At 40.3% G+C, this 19615-nt stretch overlaps 1 protein-coding gene across 1 annotated transcript in view; it reads right to left on the bottom strand.

Annotated features, from left to right (window-relative positions):
• Nucleotides 1-19615, bottom strand: part of LOC306746840 (cytosolic phospholipase A2 zeta-like) — a gene marked incomplete at both ends in the record, with an annotated part of 118476 nt that overhangs the window by 9560 nt on the left and 89301 nt on the right. Inside the window, 8 exons of the mRNA XM_079229819.1 lie at nucleotides 1175-1292; nucleotides 2254-2476; nucleotides 5222-5358; nucleotides 5798-5924; nucleotides 8931-8965; nucleotides 12628-12752; nucleotides 13527-13581; nucleotides 15734-15865. Of these exons, the coding sequence (XP_079085945.1) occupies nucleotides 1175-1292; nucleotides 2254-2476; nucleotides 5222-5358; nucleotides 5798-5924; nucleotides 8931-8965; nucleotides 12628-12752; nucleotides 13527-13581; nucleotides 15734-15865 (952 nt within the window). The remainder of the gene's footprint in view (nucleotides 1-1174; nucleotides 1293-2253; nucleotides 2477-5221; nucleotides 5359-5797; nucleotides 5925-8930; nucleotides 8966-12627; nucleotides 12753-13526; nucleotides 13582-15733; nucleotides 15866-19615) is intronic.

Raw genomic sequence — 19615 nt, 5'->3', positions numbered from 1 at the left:
TCAAGCACGTTGGGGACGCCTGCGGGTCGCCGGCTCTCCCGGCCTCGAACATCCGCCTGGCAGGCGAATGTTCTCGGACGGACGAGCCGGCGACCCTTCGGCTTACCTCAATGTGCTTAAAGCGAGGGCCCAGTCAGCGAGGGCCCAGTCACAGCTTTAATTTAGAGGAAGATATATATATATACACATATATATATATACACATATATATATATATATATATATATATATATATATATATATATATATATATATATATATACACACACATATATATGTATATATATATATATATATATATATATATATACATATATATATATATATATATACATATATATGTAGACACACATATTTATATATATACACACATATATATATATATATATATATATATATATATATATACACACATATACATATATATATGTATATATATATATATAAATATATAAAAAAATAAATATATATATATATATAAATATATATATATATATATATATATATATATATATATATATATATATATATATATATATATATATGATTATCCACTGAAATTTTCGTAAGAAATGGACCCAGCGTTTAGGAGGAATGGGCAAAAATGTGTTTTTTACAAAATTCTAAAAAAAAAATTAGAAAATCTAAATAGGCGCATTTTAATTTCACGGATGAGTTCTTTGTAGAGCAGTCCCACCCGGACATGTGTGCAAAATTTCAAGTCAATCGGTCAAAGTTTGCAAAAAGGGTGAGCTTTCAAAACTAAAGGGGGCGCTATAGAGACATTTTCTCAGACTTTTGGCCGACACCCAAATTATATTAAAATTTTCGCCGAGTCGGATGGGTGTGCAAATTTTGAAGAATTTAGGTTCATCCCAAGCACCTCTTTTCCCTGCGCATTGGTGAAGAAGAATAAATAAACATTCGAATAACAATAGGTCCTCGACTCTGACTACGTCAGTGCTCGGGCCCTAATGATACATTTCATAGAAAAACAACTAGGTCTAGTGTTACTTGAGTTTCACGCAATAATATTTGACATGCTGTGTACAGTATAGTCATTGGGCTTCAGTCACCTTCCACAAAATACTTTCACAGAATACATGGTCAAGTGTCATTTCTAGCTATAACAGTAATTACAATACACATACAAAATATCATGCAGGATAGTTACCAGCTTCAGATTGCAAGCCCTTTGCCATATCCTTCATATTGACAGCAGTGTATATGGGTAAAGGGTTTTGGCCTTCATTCACTGCTCTCTGCTGCTCAGACAGGGTACTGGTGACTTTCTGTAATTTAAACCAAATATATTTGTATTAATAATATTTGTAACATTTAAAACAATATTAAATTAGGCTGCAAAGACACACCCTAATTGGACAGTTAATGTGTAACTTTTCACGTGTATGAATCACTGTTTGCTGCCGAAGGGTGAACGGATTGTAATATAGCTTTCAACAGCCTGTGGACTTATTTCTATGTAAAAGCCTATGGACATTTTCTCCAGGAAAATCAGAAGGATATGACGTGTATGTGGCCCAGTGTGTGATGCATCACTTCAGTTTCCCTACAGTACAACAATGTACAACACTAGCCAAAAGTAAAGTAAGAAATGGAGTCAGCTAACTTCAAGAAACAAACAGCATCCCCTACAATAAAGAGTCCACACAAGCTACATTTCCATTTTATACATTTTGCAGTGGCGGCCTGGAGATGGACCTTTAGTGGCGAATGTCGAAACTAAAAATCTGCCAATGCAAGACCCAGTGCTAGGGGTCTCCCAATGCTAGCTTGCCTGCAACACAAAGCAATTGCTAGCCAGCTAAAATAGAAAATAACTGTCTTAAGTCAGATTCATCCAGACTCCCAGCTGATCTGGCTGATAAATTGGCTAGGTTGCTATTTGCAAATGACATAATTGTAACGAAGCAACCAACATATTTCCAAGCAGCATAAACTATAGAAAGGTGGCTAACAGTGACTTGATTGCTTGCTAACTTTATAGTGAGCATACATATGTTAATTGGCAAGCTTGCATTACCATAACATGATCCAAGATACTAACTTGTGCATTATGACAAACAGTGCGTCACGTCACCGTTTTGGCCAATGTTCATTTGCTAATTTAATCACCACCAATGTCTTTAAACTTTCTGTAAAAGACTTTCTGAAAGTTACACAAAATCTTTAAGCTTTCAAAGGAATACACAGTATGATTACAATGATCACAGAAAGTGTTCAGCTGCTCACCTTCCCAAAGACAAGTTGCTCAAAGATCAGGCCCAACATATCAATGAGTGATACTATGTAACCCTCTCGCTCTTTCTCAGACATTTCTTCTCTGTAATAGTGGAGTTTCTCGGGAGAGAAGACACTCAGGATACTCTTGGTCATCGTTTCCTTCTTTGCTGAGATGACACTGTCCATGTCCTCCTGTGACCAGTTAGCTTCCTGGTACAGAGTGGACATAGTCCTGTTCACAAGGGAAGTAATAAGTGTATAAAAGGGGTACAATGATTTAAAATCAATTCATATAACCAGGCACACTTATTCTTACTGAGACACCAACTCACATGTAGTCGGATTAGGTTTTACCAATATTATATTACATACTTCACAAAATACATAACATTGTAGTGGACTAGTGTGATCCCTTTAAGAGCAGGTATCTTAGCCATAGTAACGGGTTGATGTTGAAGGGTTAAAGGTTGCTAGCTCTCCTGGGTAGAAACAAGCCAGACTTTTTGCAGCAGCTGCCGTTGCAAGTGCAGTCCGCTTTGGCCAACACCAGCATTACGGATATTCGGGAGCTGGCCGAAGAGGCAGTTTTTTTTGGCCTGCCAACAACACTGCGTGGCCGTGCTGGAGACGGGTCAAGACAGCGGTCGTCGCGGCGGCTGCAGCGAGTCCACGGCAGGGATACGCTGGCCTGTGTTTTTACCATGCAAGGTTTGGGCTGAGAGCTAAGAGGTGCCACACTCCATGCAGTTTCGGCAAGAAAGGAAATGCCAGGGCCGGCGCTCAGTAGCTTCCATGAGCGTCGGCCGAACGGGCAGGCTGCTCTTTATCCAGGACGACACCTGCGGGCGGCGCTTTCTGTGGGACACGGGCGCACAGATGAGCGTCGTGCCGGAATCGCGGGACATTGACATACTGACGGACGGGCAATGCTCCTGTGCGACGTCTCCAATAATTCACAGGACTAGTGGGATGGCTGACGATACAGGTGACTGTCCCTTTAAGAGCAGGTATCGTAGCCATAGTAACAGGTTGTTGTTGAGGGGTTAAAGGTGACGGGCTGTCAGTGTCACGAGGCAAAATGTTTGTGTGAGAGATAAGTTGTGTGCTGTGTTCATTCCTGTGCTCCTACAACACTTTTTAAAGAGGTACTGCACATTTGACTAAATGATAGGACTGTACTGTGATAAAACACACCAACTCTACCTGTAAACATCTATGTTTCATTGGTTGAAAATGGCAACACAACATTTGCTTTTGAGGTCTGAACCTTTGCAAGGTCAAAGGTGATCGAGTCTACTGGTTTGTATGTCATGTCACTAGATTTAAAGAAGAATGTTAACACAGATGAAACCAAATGGTTGATATCCAAGCACTCTGAGGACCTCCTTGCCTATTCGTCTCATCTTTCCTCTTACTCTGCATCCTTATCTGCAGCTAAAAGATCTTTCTTTCAATACTGAATTCCGACCTCCTGCTCCAACTCCAAAAATAATTGTGTTCCTTGATCGAACCACATTCTTCCTCCCTGTAAAAAAACATAGAAGTAGACTTCTCATTTTACCACCCTACTGTACTGTATCCAACTCTTCTTCCCCTATTCTAACTTCCTATTACTGCACTCTTTCACATCCTACCTCAAGGACCACACTTGCAAGGTAACTCAGACTGCCACCCGGGCCTGCCTCAGCTCCACCGAAAAGCTACTCTTTTGCCCATTTTTAGAGTTAGGCTGTCTTCACTGCCAAGGTGAGAGGCCAGAGCTACCCACTTATGCTGCATTCACACCGAACGCGGCGCAAATTTGATGCGCGACCAGCTTACATGCAAAGTCAATGCACAGACACGCCGCCCGGCGAAAACAGGAGATGCGTTTGAGGCGGTGCGAATAATGCGTTTGACGTAGGGCGAACAGAACGAAGGAGGCGGCGCGAATTCGCGCGAGTTGAATTATCCCAACTCCGGCAAAGAAATTGGGTGACGCAAAGTTGCGTCAGCCAATCAGCGTTGAGAAGCTCCGCCCGTCATCACTGCCGTCTTGCCGTTTCCCGAATGAAACTGCTGCTACGGATGGTGTTATGAACCCAAACACGAGGGCGTTTGATGTTCCGACATGTTTGGGACTTCCACAACAAGTATAAAGCAGAGTGGTTATTTATTCCATGGTCGATAGCGGAAATGAAAACTCTTTTCATGGCAACGGAGCAACGGAGATAAGCCATGCCCTCTTTGACGCGGCGCGAATATTCAAGCCACCTTTTATTGTCGAGCGAGTAAACGCAGCATTAGACACCAAAAGGTTTTTGAAGAACCTTCAGAAACCTTTGGGTGACATCACACAAACTACGTCCATATTTTGTAAAGCCAATGGTCTGAAACTGGCAGCCTTACTACCGGGGTCCATCAAGTTTATGTTCTGGTTCCTTCACTCTTTTCGCATTACACCAAGTCCCTTGGCTCTGTTGATTTCTTCCGTGACTTTTTCGACCACAACTATGCGGATGATACTCTACTGACACAAATTCTGCATTTTTCCAAACTTGAATACTTTGGCCACAACCTTAATTATGCATACCTTGAAGTCTAAATATATTTTTAACAAGTGAGTTCGATACAAATTAACTCTGTGGTTCTGATCAAGGATTTTAGCTAAAGAGACCACACCGTTCTTTGCAAACATGTTTATTTCTGCTGTAAATTTGGGCCTTTTAATTAACATGGAAGTCTATGTAGATTGACTCGTTGGAACCAGCCTCCTGTGGCAATTCAATGACCTGCAGTTTTTGGCAATTCCGCATCGTTTTTTTCTGCCTCAGAGGTTGCCGCTTGGGCATGAGCCGTCTTCTGCCCCACTGGCCCTGTTTAATTACAACCTTTCTATAAGGCACAGCCCAAAATTTGATGGATTGCCTGTCTTTGTCTATGTAAAAAGAGAAGATTGAAATTAAGATACTGTGGACTACTCAAATGGTTCACTCACCATGTGGATCCAGAAACCCCAGTGATGTAACTGACAGCATCCAGGACCCCGATATCCTTCAGGCCTCTCAGACTACCAAGCAGGCCCGTCATTGCTCTGGACCCTCCCCCTGAAGCCACCACTGCTATCGTCGGCACCTGAACAGAGAATACAGAGGTGTGGCTTGAGCAGCTCTTTGAGTTTGATCAAATGCTGAATGATATTGAGAAGCTTATGTTTAACGTACACCCTGGTCACAAGCTTACTTTCCATGTCAGCAGGAAAAAAAAAACAAAGTACAGCAAAGACTGTTTAGTCATAAATCAAAGTATTGGATGAATTGCAATTTTGATGACAGATTAGATTATCAGCTGTGTGTCTTCCTGGTACACACAGTCATTGTTTCCATCAGTGTATTGCAAGCTGTATGTGTCACAGGTTACGAGTTCATGATGTCAGTGTTGTAGCATGTTGATCTTGACTTCTAGCCCACTTTTTTGGCATTAAATTGTTGTTTTATTGGTCAACAAAATAATTAGTAAATTGACATAGTGGTGGTGGGACAAGGGAAAAAAGTAAGAGAAATTTGAACTCTACCTTTTTAGGATCAGTTGGAGTGCCAAAAAGCTTCTGCAAAGCCTGTGCCACTACAACGCTCCTCTTCTTCAGGAACTCTTTCTCTTGAGTTGGGATGTCAAAGCCCAGACGAATTGCAAAACCCTCACTGTGGATTTCCAGGGTTAAAACAAATGTAACAAAACCAGAAGAGGTCAGTGAAACAATGCTGTTTAGCTTAGTGTTGGCAGTTTCAAGTTTTTTGCACAGCTGAGCACTCACAGCACCCAGCTGGATGCCCATATACTTTGGGTCTGGGACTATTTTAGTGGTTTTGCTCTCAGCTCAACCCTGTCTCCTAAAAATTACGTTCCCCCAGAACTAATACGTATTCCCAATTACGTTTGATCAGAAACGTATCTCCTCCCTGATTATGTTTGTGTTTGACGTATTACACATACGTTGATTATACACGTATGTTGATTATACACGTATTTTTGTTTTATTGTTTTTGTGTTTGTGTTGACGTATTACAAATACGTTCATAATTGTGTGTTTGTGTTGTTGTTTTGTTGCTTTATTTAAGCATATTTTAATTTTTTAACTCTGCGGAGAAAAAAGAAAAGAGGGGCGGGGTGAGGCGAGTGACAGCCGGCCAGTGACAACCGGCCGGGCCGGTGGTCACAACGTGCAGCCGATGTGACCACAGAGATCCGAGTGTCTGCTGATGATCGCAGTGGTTTACTGCACTAGATGGAGTTCATCACACACTTTGGGCTGCATTCACAAACAACCCGACTCTGAGAAGACCGGAGCCGGCGCGAAGGAGGCTGTTACCGACGGCCTGACGGCGACGCCAAGCGTCTGAAGACCGAGCCCTGGTGCACGCAGTCTGAAGACTGGCCTAACAACGGCGGGCAAGCGGTCTTCACCTCCCGGTGCGGCCGGCGCCCGGCCCGGCCAGCTGTCACTGGCCGGCTGTCACTGGCCTCACCCCGCCCCTCTTTTCTTTTTTCTCCGCAGAGTTTAAAAATTAAAATATGCTTAAATAAAGCAACAAAACAACAACACAAACACACGATTATAAACGTATTTGTAATAAGTCAAACACAAACATAAAAACAATAAAACAAAAATACGTGTATAATCAACATACGTGTTTAATCAACCTATACGTGTATAATCAACGTATGTGTAATACGTCAAACACAAACATAATCAGGGAGGAGATACGTTTCTGATCAAACGTAATTGGGAATGCATATTAGTTCTGGGGGAACGTAATTTTGAGGAGACAGGGTTGCTCAGCTTCTTAGCTCCAATAAGGGCAATCTTAAAGGTGCTCTCTTCAAAATTCAGACAGTGGAGATATTACATTACATTACAGCTGATGCTTTTATCCAAATCAACTTACAATAAGACTAGTTTACTTTTACAATATTAGTATACCTGAGCAGAGAAGGAAGTCATTCTCCCTCTGTGTGTGTTGTAATCATAGACTGTATATAAGAATTGTAAGTAGTTGTGACATCATTGGTTTGTGGAGTGATGTTGTGAAGCATTGAGCATCTCTGTCGCCATCTTGAAATACGGCTGTTGCCATGTTGTTGTTTTTTGGAACTGATGAACAGAAGTTACTGTAATGTAAGGTTCCACCAATGCAAGGCCTATCTATCCATTCATATGTTGAGGATTGGGTTATGTAAAGTACAAGTTCTTCTCTTTTCTTTGCTTTTCTAAGTATTTTTCATTCTAAGTTCTTTTCATTTTCTCTTCATGCATTATAACTACATTGCTTTGAGTGAAATAGTATTTTATCACGCTGCATTATAACTGAATTGTTTTAAATAAAATGATCTTTTATCACAATGATTATAACTAATTGTTTTGATTGAAATAACCTTTTTATCATGCTGCATTATGCTAATTGTTTTGAGTGAAATTGTGCTTAAATACGCTGTAGTACATTCCTGTTATTTTTATGACATTTTAATGACATTTATATATGGTCATAGCAGATAGTATCCTGTTGTAGACGGAAGACGGTCTAAATATGGTCCTGTTGTTTATCAGCTGAACTTGATTAGCTTTTGCAGCTGCAACCACAAAAACACGCTATTGAGCGTGTGACCAATGTCAAAGCAGATTGTAATCACATGCACCTGTTACTCCCCCACACTTGCCTATATATACTATGATAACTGCACACTTCTTCAGTTCCTCTTGGGCTCTGTCCCTGAGATGGAACCACTTTTATTCGAGAAATCGAATAAAAGACTTTCTTACACTTGTAACTGGTAACTGTTTCTAAGAGCTGAGGGGATTTCCTACAAGACAAAAAAGAAACGGTTGATGAACTACAATGGGACTTTTACTCTTGTAGCTTTTTAAACATATGATACTGGTGAACTGACTCTTAAGCGCTGCGGGGAACTCCTCCAAGACAAAAAAAGAATCAGTTATGGTACTGTGTGTATAATAACTCTTGTTGAAATAAAACTTATACTCTCAAATAGGAGTGTAGAACTCTACTCAATGGGGACTCCCGTTTAATGGAATAAGATAACTTCCAGGCTTTTCGAGACGAAGAAGGTAACAGTGGGCCGAGGCCATTGACCAGGGAACACGATCCAGCACGATCCTGCTTCGTTTCCATATCCAGACAAATGTAAGTAATCGTTTGGGTTTCACTGTGTGTAAAACGATTCATCTTCCTTTTCCTGTTAGAGGAAACAGTTCGGTGGATCACTGTGGCTCAATGAAAAAGTTAGGCCACAGGGAAAAACTGAACGAATGGGGTTTTTAACATCCGTCATTATCTCCATAAATTGTAATCGAAAGTAAACTGAGAGGGAAACTTCAGGGTTCTAAAACGGGCCCTCCTTACACGGCTGGCTAAGGAGTAGGCGCTCCCCCTCGGTTCTGACCAGGTCAGGGCCGCCCCGTAACACATACACTGCAGGAACAGCTTGCAGGAGCAATTTTGTGGCTGTAAGTGTCTTGCCCAAGGACACATCGACATGGACTAGCAGAGCCGGGACTCGAACCACCGATCCACTAAATTGAACTCTGTTCTACCACTGAGCCACATTTGCCCACATAGGCAGTAGGTGTAATATTTGAAAGTTCACATACTTTTGGCAATAATGTATAGTGGAAGGAGGAAGCACCTTACCCTTCTTGTGTTTCCATGTCAAAATCCACTGTGTCCTGTGATGAGAAAAAGCCACATTGCTATTAAACATACATTATTTAAACTACAGCTTTATATGATCAAATTCAGCAAGGGGGCCCATCAATGCTGTCATCAGGGTCCCATTCCTCGTACCTGGCTTACTGAGTTAGTCGGATAATTTTCAGGATAAAATGACGCAGGTCAGCTTTTCGGTTTGGAAAGATCACCATAGCAACACATCCAAATCCCTTAACCTGCTCCAGCGCAGGCTAACTGAAATTCACTGGATAAGCTGGCCACTCCCACCGGAAGGATGAAGGAGTGATATTAGTTATATTAGTTTTATAGGGAGAGAGTTCTTCCAGATCGCCAAGATCCGTTCTCACATCATGATGACTTTCTGTACGAGCGCTATCGATTCTGCCGACAAGGAATCATTTATTTACGCGCAGCCGACCATTGACTGTCTCACATACTGTATGCATTGACTGTCTCACATACTGTATGCATAGACTGGATCACAGAATGGATCACAGCCTTGCGCTTTTTTGAGAGTGTTACATGTTTGTACAGTGTCGGCGTTGCGGAGAACATCGGGAAAGCTGCTGCATGCCGTGCTTTTCGTAACGTTTATTAAGCGCTGAAGAAACTTATGGATGTGTTAAAAAACACTCATAATTATATGACAGTGTTATTAGTACATCATACATATCATTATTGTAGAAAAGGATTAAGGTGGACTTGTGATAAGAATAGAGAGAATTACACACAATTTCTTTTCACTGCTTCAATTGATTGAATTTCTGATTATGAATAATACATACGTACTGATCCGCCCATACACATATTCAAACTCCTAGTTATATGGTGTAATGGAAGATTTTCCTGTATCATATCTGTTAAAAAGGAATGAAGTCTCTGAATCAAAGTTGTCTTAAGTCTGTTTATTCCTGCAGGAAGGAAAAGTCTGTCACAGCCTATAACACAGAATTCAAAGAAGCCATCGTCATCAGCCCATTTTATAACACCATGAGGTCTCCGCCTCCAAACCCCCCAATGAAGGAGGCCAAGAAGCTGAGTCTGTTAGAAAAACATGAACCCCCACTGTTCCCACCAAACATTCCATTTGTCCTGAGAATCAACACCTTATCTGTTTACAACCCCTCCATATACAAGTGAAGACAAGTCACTAAGCTCTCTGACCCCAGTACTTTTCCATCTCCTGCCTCGGCCATTTGGTTCCTCACCTCTGAGGGTCATTTAAGGTTCAATTTAGACTGTATTATTACAACACTATATTTTCCCATTACAATGGTAATCTACACATACATGTATATACACATATAGTACATGATACATACGTGCATACAGTAGATATATCCTCATAAGTATCTTTAATTCATATCAATTAGATACTCTTTGGGCTTGTTTTTATCTACTTATTCTGAAAGCCTACTGCCAGCAGGCACATTTAAATAAATATAATCTGATTTATCTGGGTGATGATGCATTTCAAATTAGCTGAAACATTTTCCCAACACTTACGCATTTAACTTACGCATTTAATAAGCTGTTTTGCCATGCATATGTCGGCAGCGGTGGTGGTGTTAAGCTGTGTTCACAGCAAAAGAGTTGCAAAAGCGTTGCGAATATTCACATCGCTTCTGTTGTGAACGCAGCTTTATACTTTGCCATGGTTATATGGTCTTGACTTCCTCAAATGCGTTCATGATCATCTCCTACTCGTCAGCGGAGAAAAAAGTGGCTTGTCCTTTGAGTTTATTTGTCATGTTGTAGCGTTAGAAGATCATGGATTCAGTGCTCGACTTTTTCCCCTTTTGAAGCAGACGGGCGTGCACAATTATCCAGATGACTGACGTCTGGTTCGAGACTTTGTGAGCCTTTGAGAAACAGAGATAGCCTGATGTCAATCATCGTGGTAATTTAAGTTGGATAATAGGACATTTGATCGACTTAGTTGAACCACGTACGAGAAATGGCGCCCAGATCTTCAGCTAGTCAAAACAAAAAGGAACCAGTTAATCCAGCTGCACACAAACTTCTTACCTGATCAATACAAACGGACACTTTGCCTGCATGTTTGGCTGGTAGTGGCTGGAGATGTGTATACGTTTCCATTGGAGAAGCAGTAGCAAAGGTAGAACCAGAGGGCTGATAGAGAACAGGAAAGAAAGCATGCCATGTTATATTTTCTTTCTAGATCGATGTATACTGTGGCAATCATTGAAGAAAAACGTTTGCAATGAATACCTTAAAAATAAAAAGTTTCTTTCCTTATTTCCTTCCACTCTTCCTTTCTTCTATGCCTTTTTAGCCCCGCGGCGCCCATTATCGGACAAGGAAATTATAAAATAAGTCAAGTGACGTTTCCTAAAGGATCTCTGGAACCTCAACTTCATTAAAATTTCTAAAATACAGTAAAGCCTTGTGTGAAGAGTTCTATCTGAACAGAAAAAAATAAACGTACCGTTAAGTTTATGTAATTACATAAATACAGTAACCTTGACTAACAGAGAAAGGCTTTGTTTTATTCTGATTCTGATTCTTTAGGTCATTATCTTTACAAAGAGGGGTCTTACAACTCTGTAGGTTGTTGTTTAGGCCTTGAACCATGGAGTTGGAAAAACTCAGGCCAGCTCGAAAAGGCATTTTTGGGCAATATTATCTCATATCATGCTGGAACCCGGCCAACATGTCCCCTGGAGAGGGGGCAGCGCCTGAAGACTTTGGGGTGGTTGCACCCATATCTCTGGCAGAGGTCGCTAAGGTAGTCAAAAAGCTCCTTGGTGGCAAGGCGCCGGGGGTGGATGAGATCCGCCCTGAGATGCTGAAAGTGCTGGACATCGTTGGGCTGTCTTGGCTGACACGCCTTTTCAGTGTCGCATGGGGGTCGGGAACAGTGCCCATGGACTGGCAGACCGGGGTGGTGGTTCCCATCTTCAAGAAGGGGGACCGGAGAGTGTGCTCGAACTATCGTGGCATCACACTGCTCAGCCTCCCGGGAAAAGCTTATGCCAGGGTGCTGGAAAGGAGGCTCCGACCGCTTGTCGAACCTCAGATTCAAGACGAACAGTGTGGGTTCCGTCCCGGCTGTGGAACAGTGGACCAGCTCTTTACCCTTGCAAGACTACTGGAGGGGTCCTGGGAGTTTGCCCAACCAGTCACCAGCACCAACATGTGCTTTGTAGACTTGGAGAAGGATTTCGAACGGGTCCCTCTGTGGTTTTTGTGGAGGGTGCTGCGGGAGTATGGGGTGCCGGACCCATTGGCACGGGCCGGTCTCTGTACGCCTGCAGTAGGAGCTGTGTTCGTATCCTCTGTAATAAGTCAGACACGTTCCCGGTGGGTGTTGGCCTCCGCCAGGGCTGCCCTTTATCACCGGTCCTGTTCGTGACTTTCATGGACAGGATATCTAGGCGCCGGTTGGCGTTGGAATGCCTCGGGGTCCCCCAGAATGAGCTAGAAAGTGTTGCGGATGAGAGAGAAGCCTGCGTCAGCCTGCTGAACCTGCTGCCACCGCGACCCGACCCCAAATAAGCGGCTGATAATGGCTTCTCCCCCCTAGAGGGGGAATCGGGGCTCAAAAGGTTAAAGGAGGTGACAAGTGAAGTTGACCAGTAACACCTTACACATCTCTCTGTCAAACAGGTCAAATTAAAAGACGATTAAAACTCACTGCTACTCCTAGTTCTGTCTCCAAGTCTCTGTTGACGTAGAAACGCAATTTTTGGGATTCCTTTGCATTAAGTGTGCCATTCTCATGATAGGCACCCCTCAGTTTCAGCACCTTGTCACACAAACCTGGTGAAAGAAATGTACCCACAAGAGAACAGTGTCATGTTAATCTGTTGAAACTGATACATACCAATGTTGTTGTTGCTTGACAAGCCATAAGTAAAAGTTGTTATAGTAAAGTCATTAATTTGTCTGATGAAGACTTTTTCAAGGTTTCTTGATTTTTTTTTTATTTGCCTTCTTCCACAGCTGTTTAAGCTGGCAAAAAGTGTGAGGGTCTGTCGATTTTAAAGAGCCTACACAGCCACACTTAGGCTGCAATGCTCAGTTAATAACACCAGCTTTAGAGATAGATACAAGTTACGGTACATCATAGCAATCTTGGTTTGCTGCAGAGACCATGCGCCTTATTTTTAATACATCCAGCATTATTGAGCAGCATCAATATTCATTTGGAATTATGTCTTTGGACACTAGGTTATTGTAATTCTAATATTCACTTTTAGCTCCAAGCTCGATCAGCCAAAGTAAAAATTAAAATAATAGTTTGTTGAGGATTTGAAAGGAGTAACATCTTTCATACTACACAGTCACATATGAAATTATTAATATTCTGAAATGATTTAGAACAGCTTTGAATTTCATATCACTTATTTGGTGATTTCCCCGATAATCTTAGTAGTTCCATGACAATACAGTCATGGAACTACTTCATATCTGTAAACCTGACCTAAATCCTTCACTCCAATTTGTTAAAGAAATATTTGGGGAACAGGAAAATGAAAGCTGAAGTCATTTCAACCTGACTTGAAGAATTGGATAGAATTGTAGACTACATACGTTTGTCACTTTGTAGCTTGTCAATGTTAATATCCAGCACAGATAACGGGACAGCCTGGAAGACAAAGAGAGATCAGTTACTCTGGTGAGGGTAATCAAAATAATATACATGTGTTAATAATAATTATTTCCACACACTACAGGACCCGCCTGCTCTGTGTAAAGAGACAGCTAAATGGTCATATACTGTATGTATTAATAGTTTTAACCTTTTAAGCCCCATTAAGCACCAAGGCATTTTTTAGGATTTAGCTCGAAATAGCATCTGTGACATTTGAATTTTTTCATGTAGCAAACCTTATATTTCACTTTCATATGACTTATGGTGTGAAATAAACTTGTATCAGTGTGGATTTACTGGGGGAAATGCATTTTTTCAACAAAAAAAAAATAAAGTTTCAAAATGTGCTGACTCAGCGATTTATGTTGCTGTGTTCTTTTGTTCGTATCTCGGTGATGCTTTGCAGCAGAGGGATTTGGTGAATAGATTTGGAATCTGTATGGAATTGTCTTGCTTTTTGCTATTTGTATTTTTCTGATAGCACCAAGCTACGGGCTGCTAGTTCCGGAAACATTCAGAGTGGGCTGACTCGTGACAAAAGTATAACTATTTTATTTTAATAATTATTTTAGTTGGTGTTTGAGTTGTGTTGAAATGGCTGACTAATTATTGTAGCCCAGGTTCTCTTGTTTAATTTGATGTGTAGCATCAATATATTTGTTCATGATTATTGTAATGTTTTACACAGTTTAATTAAAATTAAAAAAAAGGACTTATATAGGTCCATGCGGTGTTTCAAAACAGATTGTTAGAGTGCACATGCTGGCGGGTTAAGTCTTCACTCTGCTGTGAAAAGTTTGGACCCCTCTGCACCACAATCACAGTCTTCAGTTCATCATTTAAAACATGCTTGTTAATATCACTGCTTGTTCAGCCAGTGATCCTTCAGCAGTGTCAGCAATAAACATAGTTCATTATATTATTCATTAATATTCATAGTTCACGAAAGTCAATTTGAAATTAACTATTTTTTCTTTATTTATATTTAGGAACCGTAGTTACTTTTACAGTATCAAAGAGCCAATTGCGTTGTTTATGAGGAGGTGTAATTTATGGAATGTCACACAAGAGGGCAGCACTGAGCTGAAACATTCATGTGAGGTCAACTTATGAGACACTGACACGTTTATGGGTCATCCAGTTGTAAAACACCATAATTTGATGGTTCCAACACTTGATTTGTTTAGGCAGCATTTATGTTTATTTGATACAACTCATTTTAAATCAAACTGAAGGCAATTAAAGGAGTTGTGTTGCCAATGCATCCTGTGGTTCTACAGTCTTTTGAGTTTCAGCAGACATTGAGAGGAAAACCCTGATCACTCGAGAATAAGTATAATTATTTCATACTTGTACTGGCACTTCTTACAATCTTCATTAACTTTGCGTATTCATTACAATGAGTTTATACTGTTCATACTGCTTATCTAGCATATTCATACCTGTATTATATTATATTATATATATATTATATAATATTATTATAATATTTATTCAGTATTACATTCAGTACAGTGCGCTGCACTACTCTGCTTTTTGCACCTTTATTCAGATACGAATGTACATTTTGTAGTTGTGATACCTGTATCTGTGCGATGACATAAATGTTTATTCTGCTGCCATTTGTTATTTAGCAACCAACCAAACTTTTAATTATATTTGGGAATTAAATGGCTTCTCGTGTTGCAAGTTGGTGATCATCCATACTTCTTCAGGGTTCCAGCCAACATGGAGAATGGAGTAGTGATGTAACAATGGTTCCTGGAGTGTATTCATTAAAGTGTATATTGCTGATGTCATTTGAGAAATCTTACCACAAGGACGCCATTAGTGAGATATTCACAAGGGGGGTCCTCACTACAAAACAAGTTATTTATTTTTAACCGGTTCAGACAGTGTATTATACAGACTAAATAAGAGAAATGTCTGTAATTGTTTTGATAGAGGACAACAAAGTAAAAACAGTGATATACAGTTACCTCTGAAGCAGCTCAAACGCTATCAGAAGTGTGCCCTCCGTCTATAGAAAAGTGAACAAGGAAAATCCTTCAACCATAATCATTTACTTCATGGTCAATTTGTAACAGATCAGCCCTCAGTGCATTACAATCCTACAGAGCAAGTGTTGTTCTCTTGTTGCTTTTACCTTTAGATTTATAGGGAAGACCTTGGTCTCCTTCATCCCGATTTTGAGACTTGTGACATCAAACAGAAGCTCAGCAAACTGGTCATCACGCGTTAAATGGTCCTCATCATATAGCTTGATCTCCAAAATGTTCTGGGGAAACAGCAGAAAAGCTTACAGAGTCACAGAGTTTTTGACTTCTACTCTTCTAACTGAACTGGTTCTTTCCACGATGGACTGAACAAATGTCTCTATTTCTCTTTGTGGATTACTCTGTCAGCTGATTGAGGGGTGTCCAGTTTCCTTAAGCCAATCATATCGTTGCTGTCAAACTTTTAAATAGTTTCTCCGCTCTGCTACGGAAGTGTCATTTCAGGTCGGACCAGATGCGAAGTGACGCGAGGGTTTTTTGGTTTTCCGAGCGGATTTCGGCGCGGACACGGGACTCGGGTGCTACTAGACGGGAGTATGGCGGCTGCCCAGCGGGATGTTCCGGACCCAGCGGGGGTGGATGTACTAGCAGAGGACTGTGCTGACAGCCGAAGCACTGGGCCCAACTGCTGGAAGTACGACGTAAGGTAGCGCGGGGCAGGTGGACGCGGCGACGCTCGCTCGTCACGTCTTCGCCCGACCCGAAGTGGTGCACACCAACTTTGAGGGGTTTCTTTTGTCTCTGGACGCTACCTCCGGGACTCGGGGTGACTTTGGGACTGTTGGGAGCTGGGGGATTAAGTTGTGTTTTGGGGGAGGGGCAGGGCCGGCGATTGCTATAGGCGAACTAGGCGACTGCCTAGGGCGACAAATGGGTTGGGGGCGCCCTCACCACGCGACCGTGGGGTGGGAGGCGGCGCTGGCTCCCGCGAGCAGGGATGATTCAGCTGTGAGTTTTCTCATCAAGTACCGAGAGACACGCATATTGAGAAACGGGCGCTGCAAACATCTTAACGCTCATTGGCCAAGACACGTCACATCTAAGATGTTCTATTACGGAGATGAGAACAACTCGGCCAAAAAATTTTTTTGTCGAGAAAACGGGACGCTGATTGGCCAAGACTCAACACGTCACATCAAAGATCTTCTATTGCAAAGATGGCTCAATCCAAAAAAAGTTTGTGTGGTCTGAAAAATGTGCGCGATCTGAAAAATAAATGTATTGCGCGGCCACTTTGACTGGCGCGTGACATTTGCAAAAATGAAGCGGTCTAAACCATCTGGAGAACAGGGACGAAAAAAGGAAGAAGAGGAAAAGAAAAAGATATAGAGGTAAGTCTTCTAATCTCAGCTATCAAGGTGTCAAACAAAATACATTTATTATTGTGCATCACCTAATATTGGACGTTTCATTGCCGTCACTTAGGCTAGCTATAGCTAGCTAGCAACTGTTACTTTGCTAATTTGCTACATAGGCTATTACTAGCAAACGTAACTTCACTGATAACCTACATGGATACACATGTCAAAAGACCAGTATCTGGATAACGTATGCTACTTATGAAAAGTACAGTTGCTGTCTACATTCATTATAAATGGCATAAGTTCTGTTTAGTGAATTCACAACTAGCAGGTGCATACACACACAGTAACCATTTTGGGGATAGTGGTGGTGTTCACCCTTCTGTACAGTTCCTCCTCAGGAATATACTAAAATGTATATGTGTGTTTTTTTTTTTTATTAAATAGGCCAGATGCACTCAGGCAATTTTTTCTGGCAAATCTTTTTTGCTGGAGAAAGGACGCCTGATTCGCCTCCCTCTGAACTTTGTAAGTAGCCTACACAACTAATACTATTGTTGCTGTTTTTGTTATTGTTATTATTTTTACTTTCATAATCACATCACATTAATACTACTAATTGTAATCAGGAGCATTATTTAGCCTTGTTGCAGTGGTGGCAGTAATTGTAATTGATCTACTACAAGTTACATGGTCAGATAAAATGTATTTGTACAATGCAACTATGTGGTAGGATGATAGAAATGACCAAATGCAATCGTGTAACGAACAGCATGGATGAACTCTGTTTAAATACAGCTGCAGGAGAAGGCACATCCAGTAGTACTCAAGGGGCCAGTAACACACAGGCCAGGAACACACAGCCTGCATCAGGTGAGTCTATTTAATAGTATTTATTCAAGCCACATCCATACTTTAAAGTACAATAGAAACATGTTAGCATGTATTAAATACAATAGCTTGTTTTCTTAAAGAAGTTCAACCACATTCATGATCATTTCACTAATTCCTGGAGAGGTGAAGTGGGGGGAGGAGGGGGGAATTCCCTATACAGCTTGTATCATGTTTTGAGGTTTGTTCAATAAACATATTTGAAAAAAAAGAGTGTTTTGCACGGTTTATGGAATTAATTTAATCCTAACTTTGAGTGTGTAATAAATTATTTTAAATGACAAAAAAGAAAATGTTCTGAAACTATTCTGGTGTTTGTTGTCCATGCACCATTTATTGTTGAACTGCAATGTAGAATAGTATAATTATAAGTGGGTGAAATACTGCTATGCAAAGTAAAGCAGTTAAGTTAAGGGGGCAAAACTAAATCTCGCCTAGGGCAACCAAAGGGCTAGAGGAGGGGTTAATTGTTTGTGTCATATGTCTTGCCTTGTGGCATTGAATTTAGGTTTTTAATAACACTCAGACTCACAACCGCCTGTTTGTTTCCGTGTGCTTTTGTTTTCATGTGTTATGCAGTCCGATTTACCGGTATTGGCAACAGATCCGCCCATGACCTTTTAATTTAGCAATGTGCTTTTCTCCCTCGATTTAAGGCTGAGGGCGAATTGTTACAAATTCTAAACAAGTCTCTTCTGAGTGAACAACAGCAGTCAGATGCTTGGTTTGATGTCATGCTAATATTGAGTAGACTCACCTTCACATGGGTGGAGACCCGAAAGTTAAACGTCTCATTCCATTCTGGGTTGTTGTTGTTCGACACAGTTGTTGTACGGTAGGTTTTTGCTGTTGCTGTCGGGAGAGTGAGGATCACGTAGCAGTCGGAGTCAGACACTGTGACAGAGAGAAAGGAAAATAAAAGACAGTTTCAGTTATGCAATGATTAAGCAGAACAGCTGCTACTGCTATGTCAGTTTCATGTGAAAATATTTTTAAATAAAACAGACCTGTGAAAAAGATTTTTAAAAGGGATTAAGTGTCATTACAAAAGATGCATTGCACATACTGTTACTTAAAAAAGGGATAGTCATACTTACAGTAATCTTTGGAGACAATTTTTTCTGCTCTCAGTACGGTGACGTTCAAGGTCAAATAGGAGATAATTTCCTTCTGTTGAATAAGACACCCAAAAGCAATTATGAAAAGACTTGTCCAGGATACATTGAAGGTGTAACTTATGTGAACTGTGCGCGCTGCACTTCCACTATAATCAATTCTACATACATGTAGGAGTCTTCCATTATTATCTTTATATATTTTTTATATGTATATATATATATATATATATTTATATATATGTGTATATATTTATATATATATATATGTGTATATATATATGTATATATATTTATATATATGTGTATATATTTATATATATATATATGTGTATATATATGTGTCTATATATGTATATATATGTATATATATGTATACACATATATATACATATATATATAAAAATATATAAAGATAATAATGGAAGACTCCTACATATTTATATATTTATATATATATATATATATATATATATATATATATATATTTATATATATATATATATATATATTTATATATTTATATATATATATATATATATACATATATATATATACACATATAAAAAATATATAAAGATAATAATGGAAGACTCCTACATGTATGTAGAATTGATTATAGTGGAAGTGTGCAGCGCGCACAGTTCACATAAGTTACACATAT

Source organism: Taurulus bubalis, assembly GCF_910589615.1.
Source record: "Taurulus bubalis genome assembly, chromosome: 14".
NCBI lineage: Eukaryota > Metazoa > Chordata > Actinopteri > Perciformes > Cottidae > Taurulus > Taurulus bubalis.
This window is presented reverse-complemented; position numbering and strand designations above follow the sequence as displayed.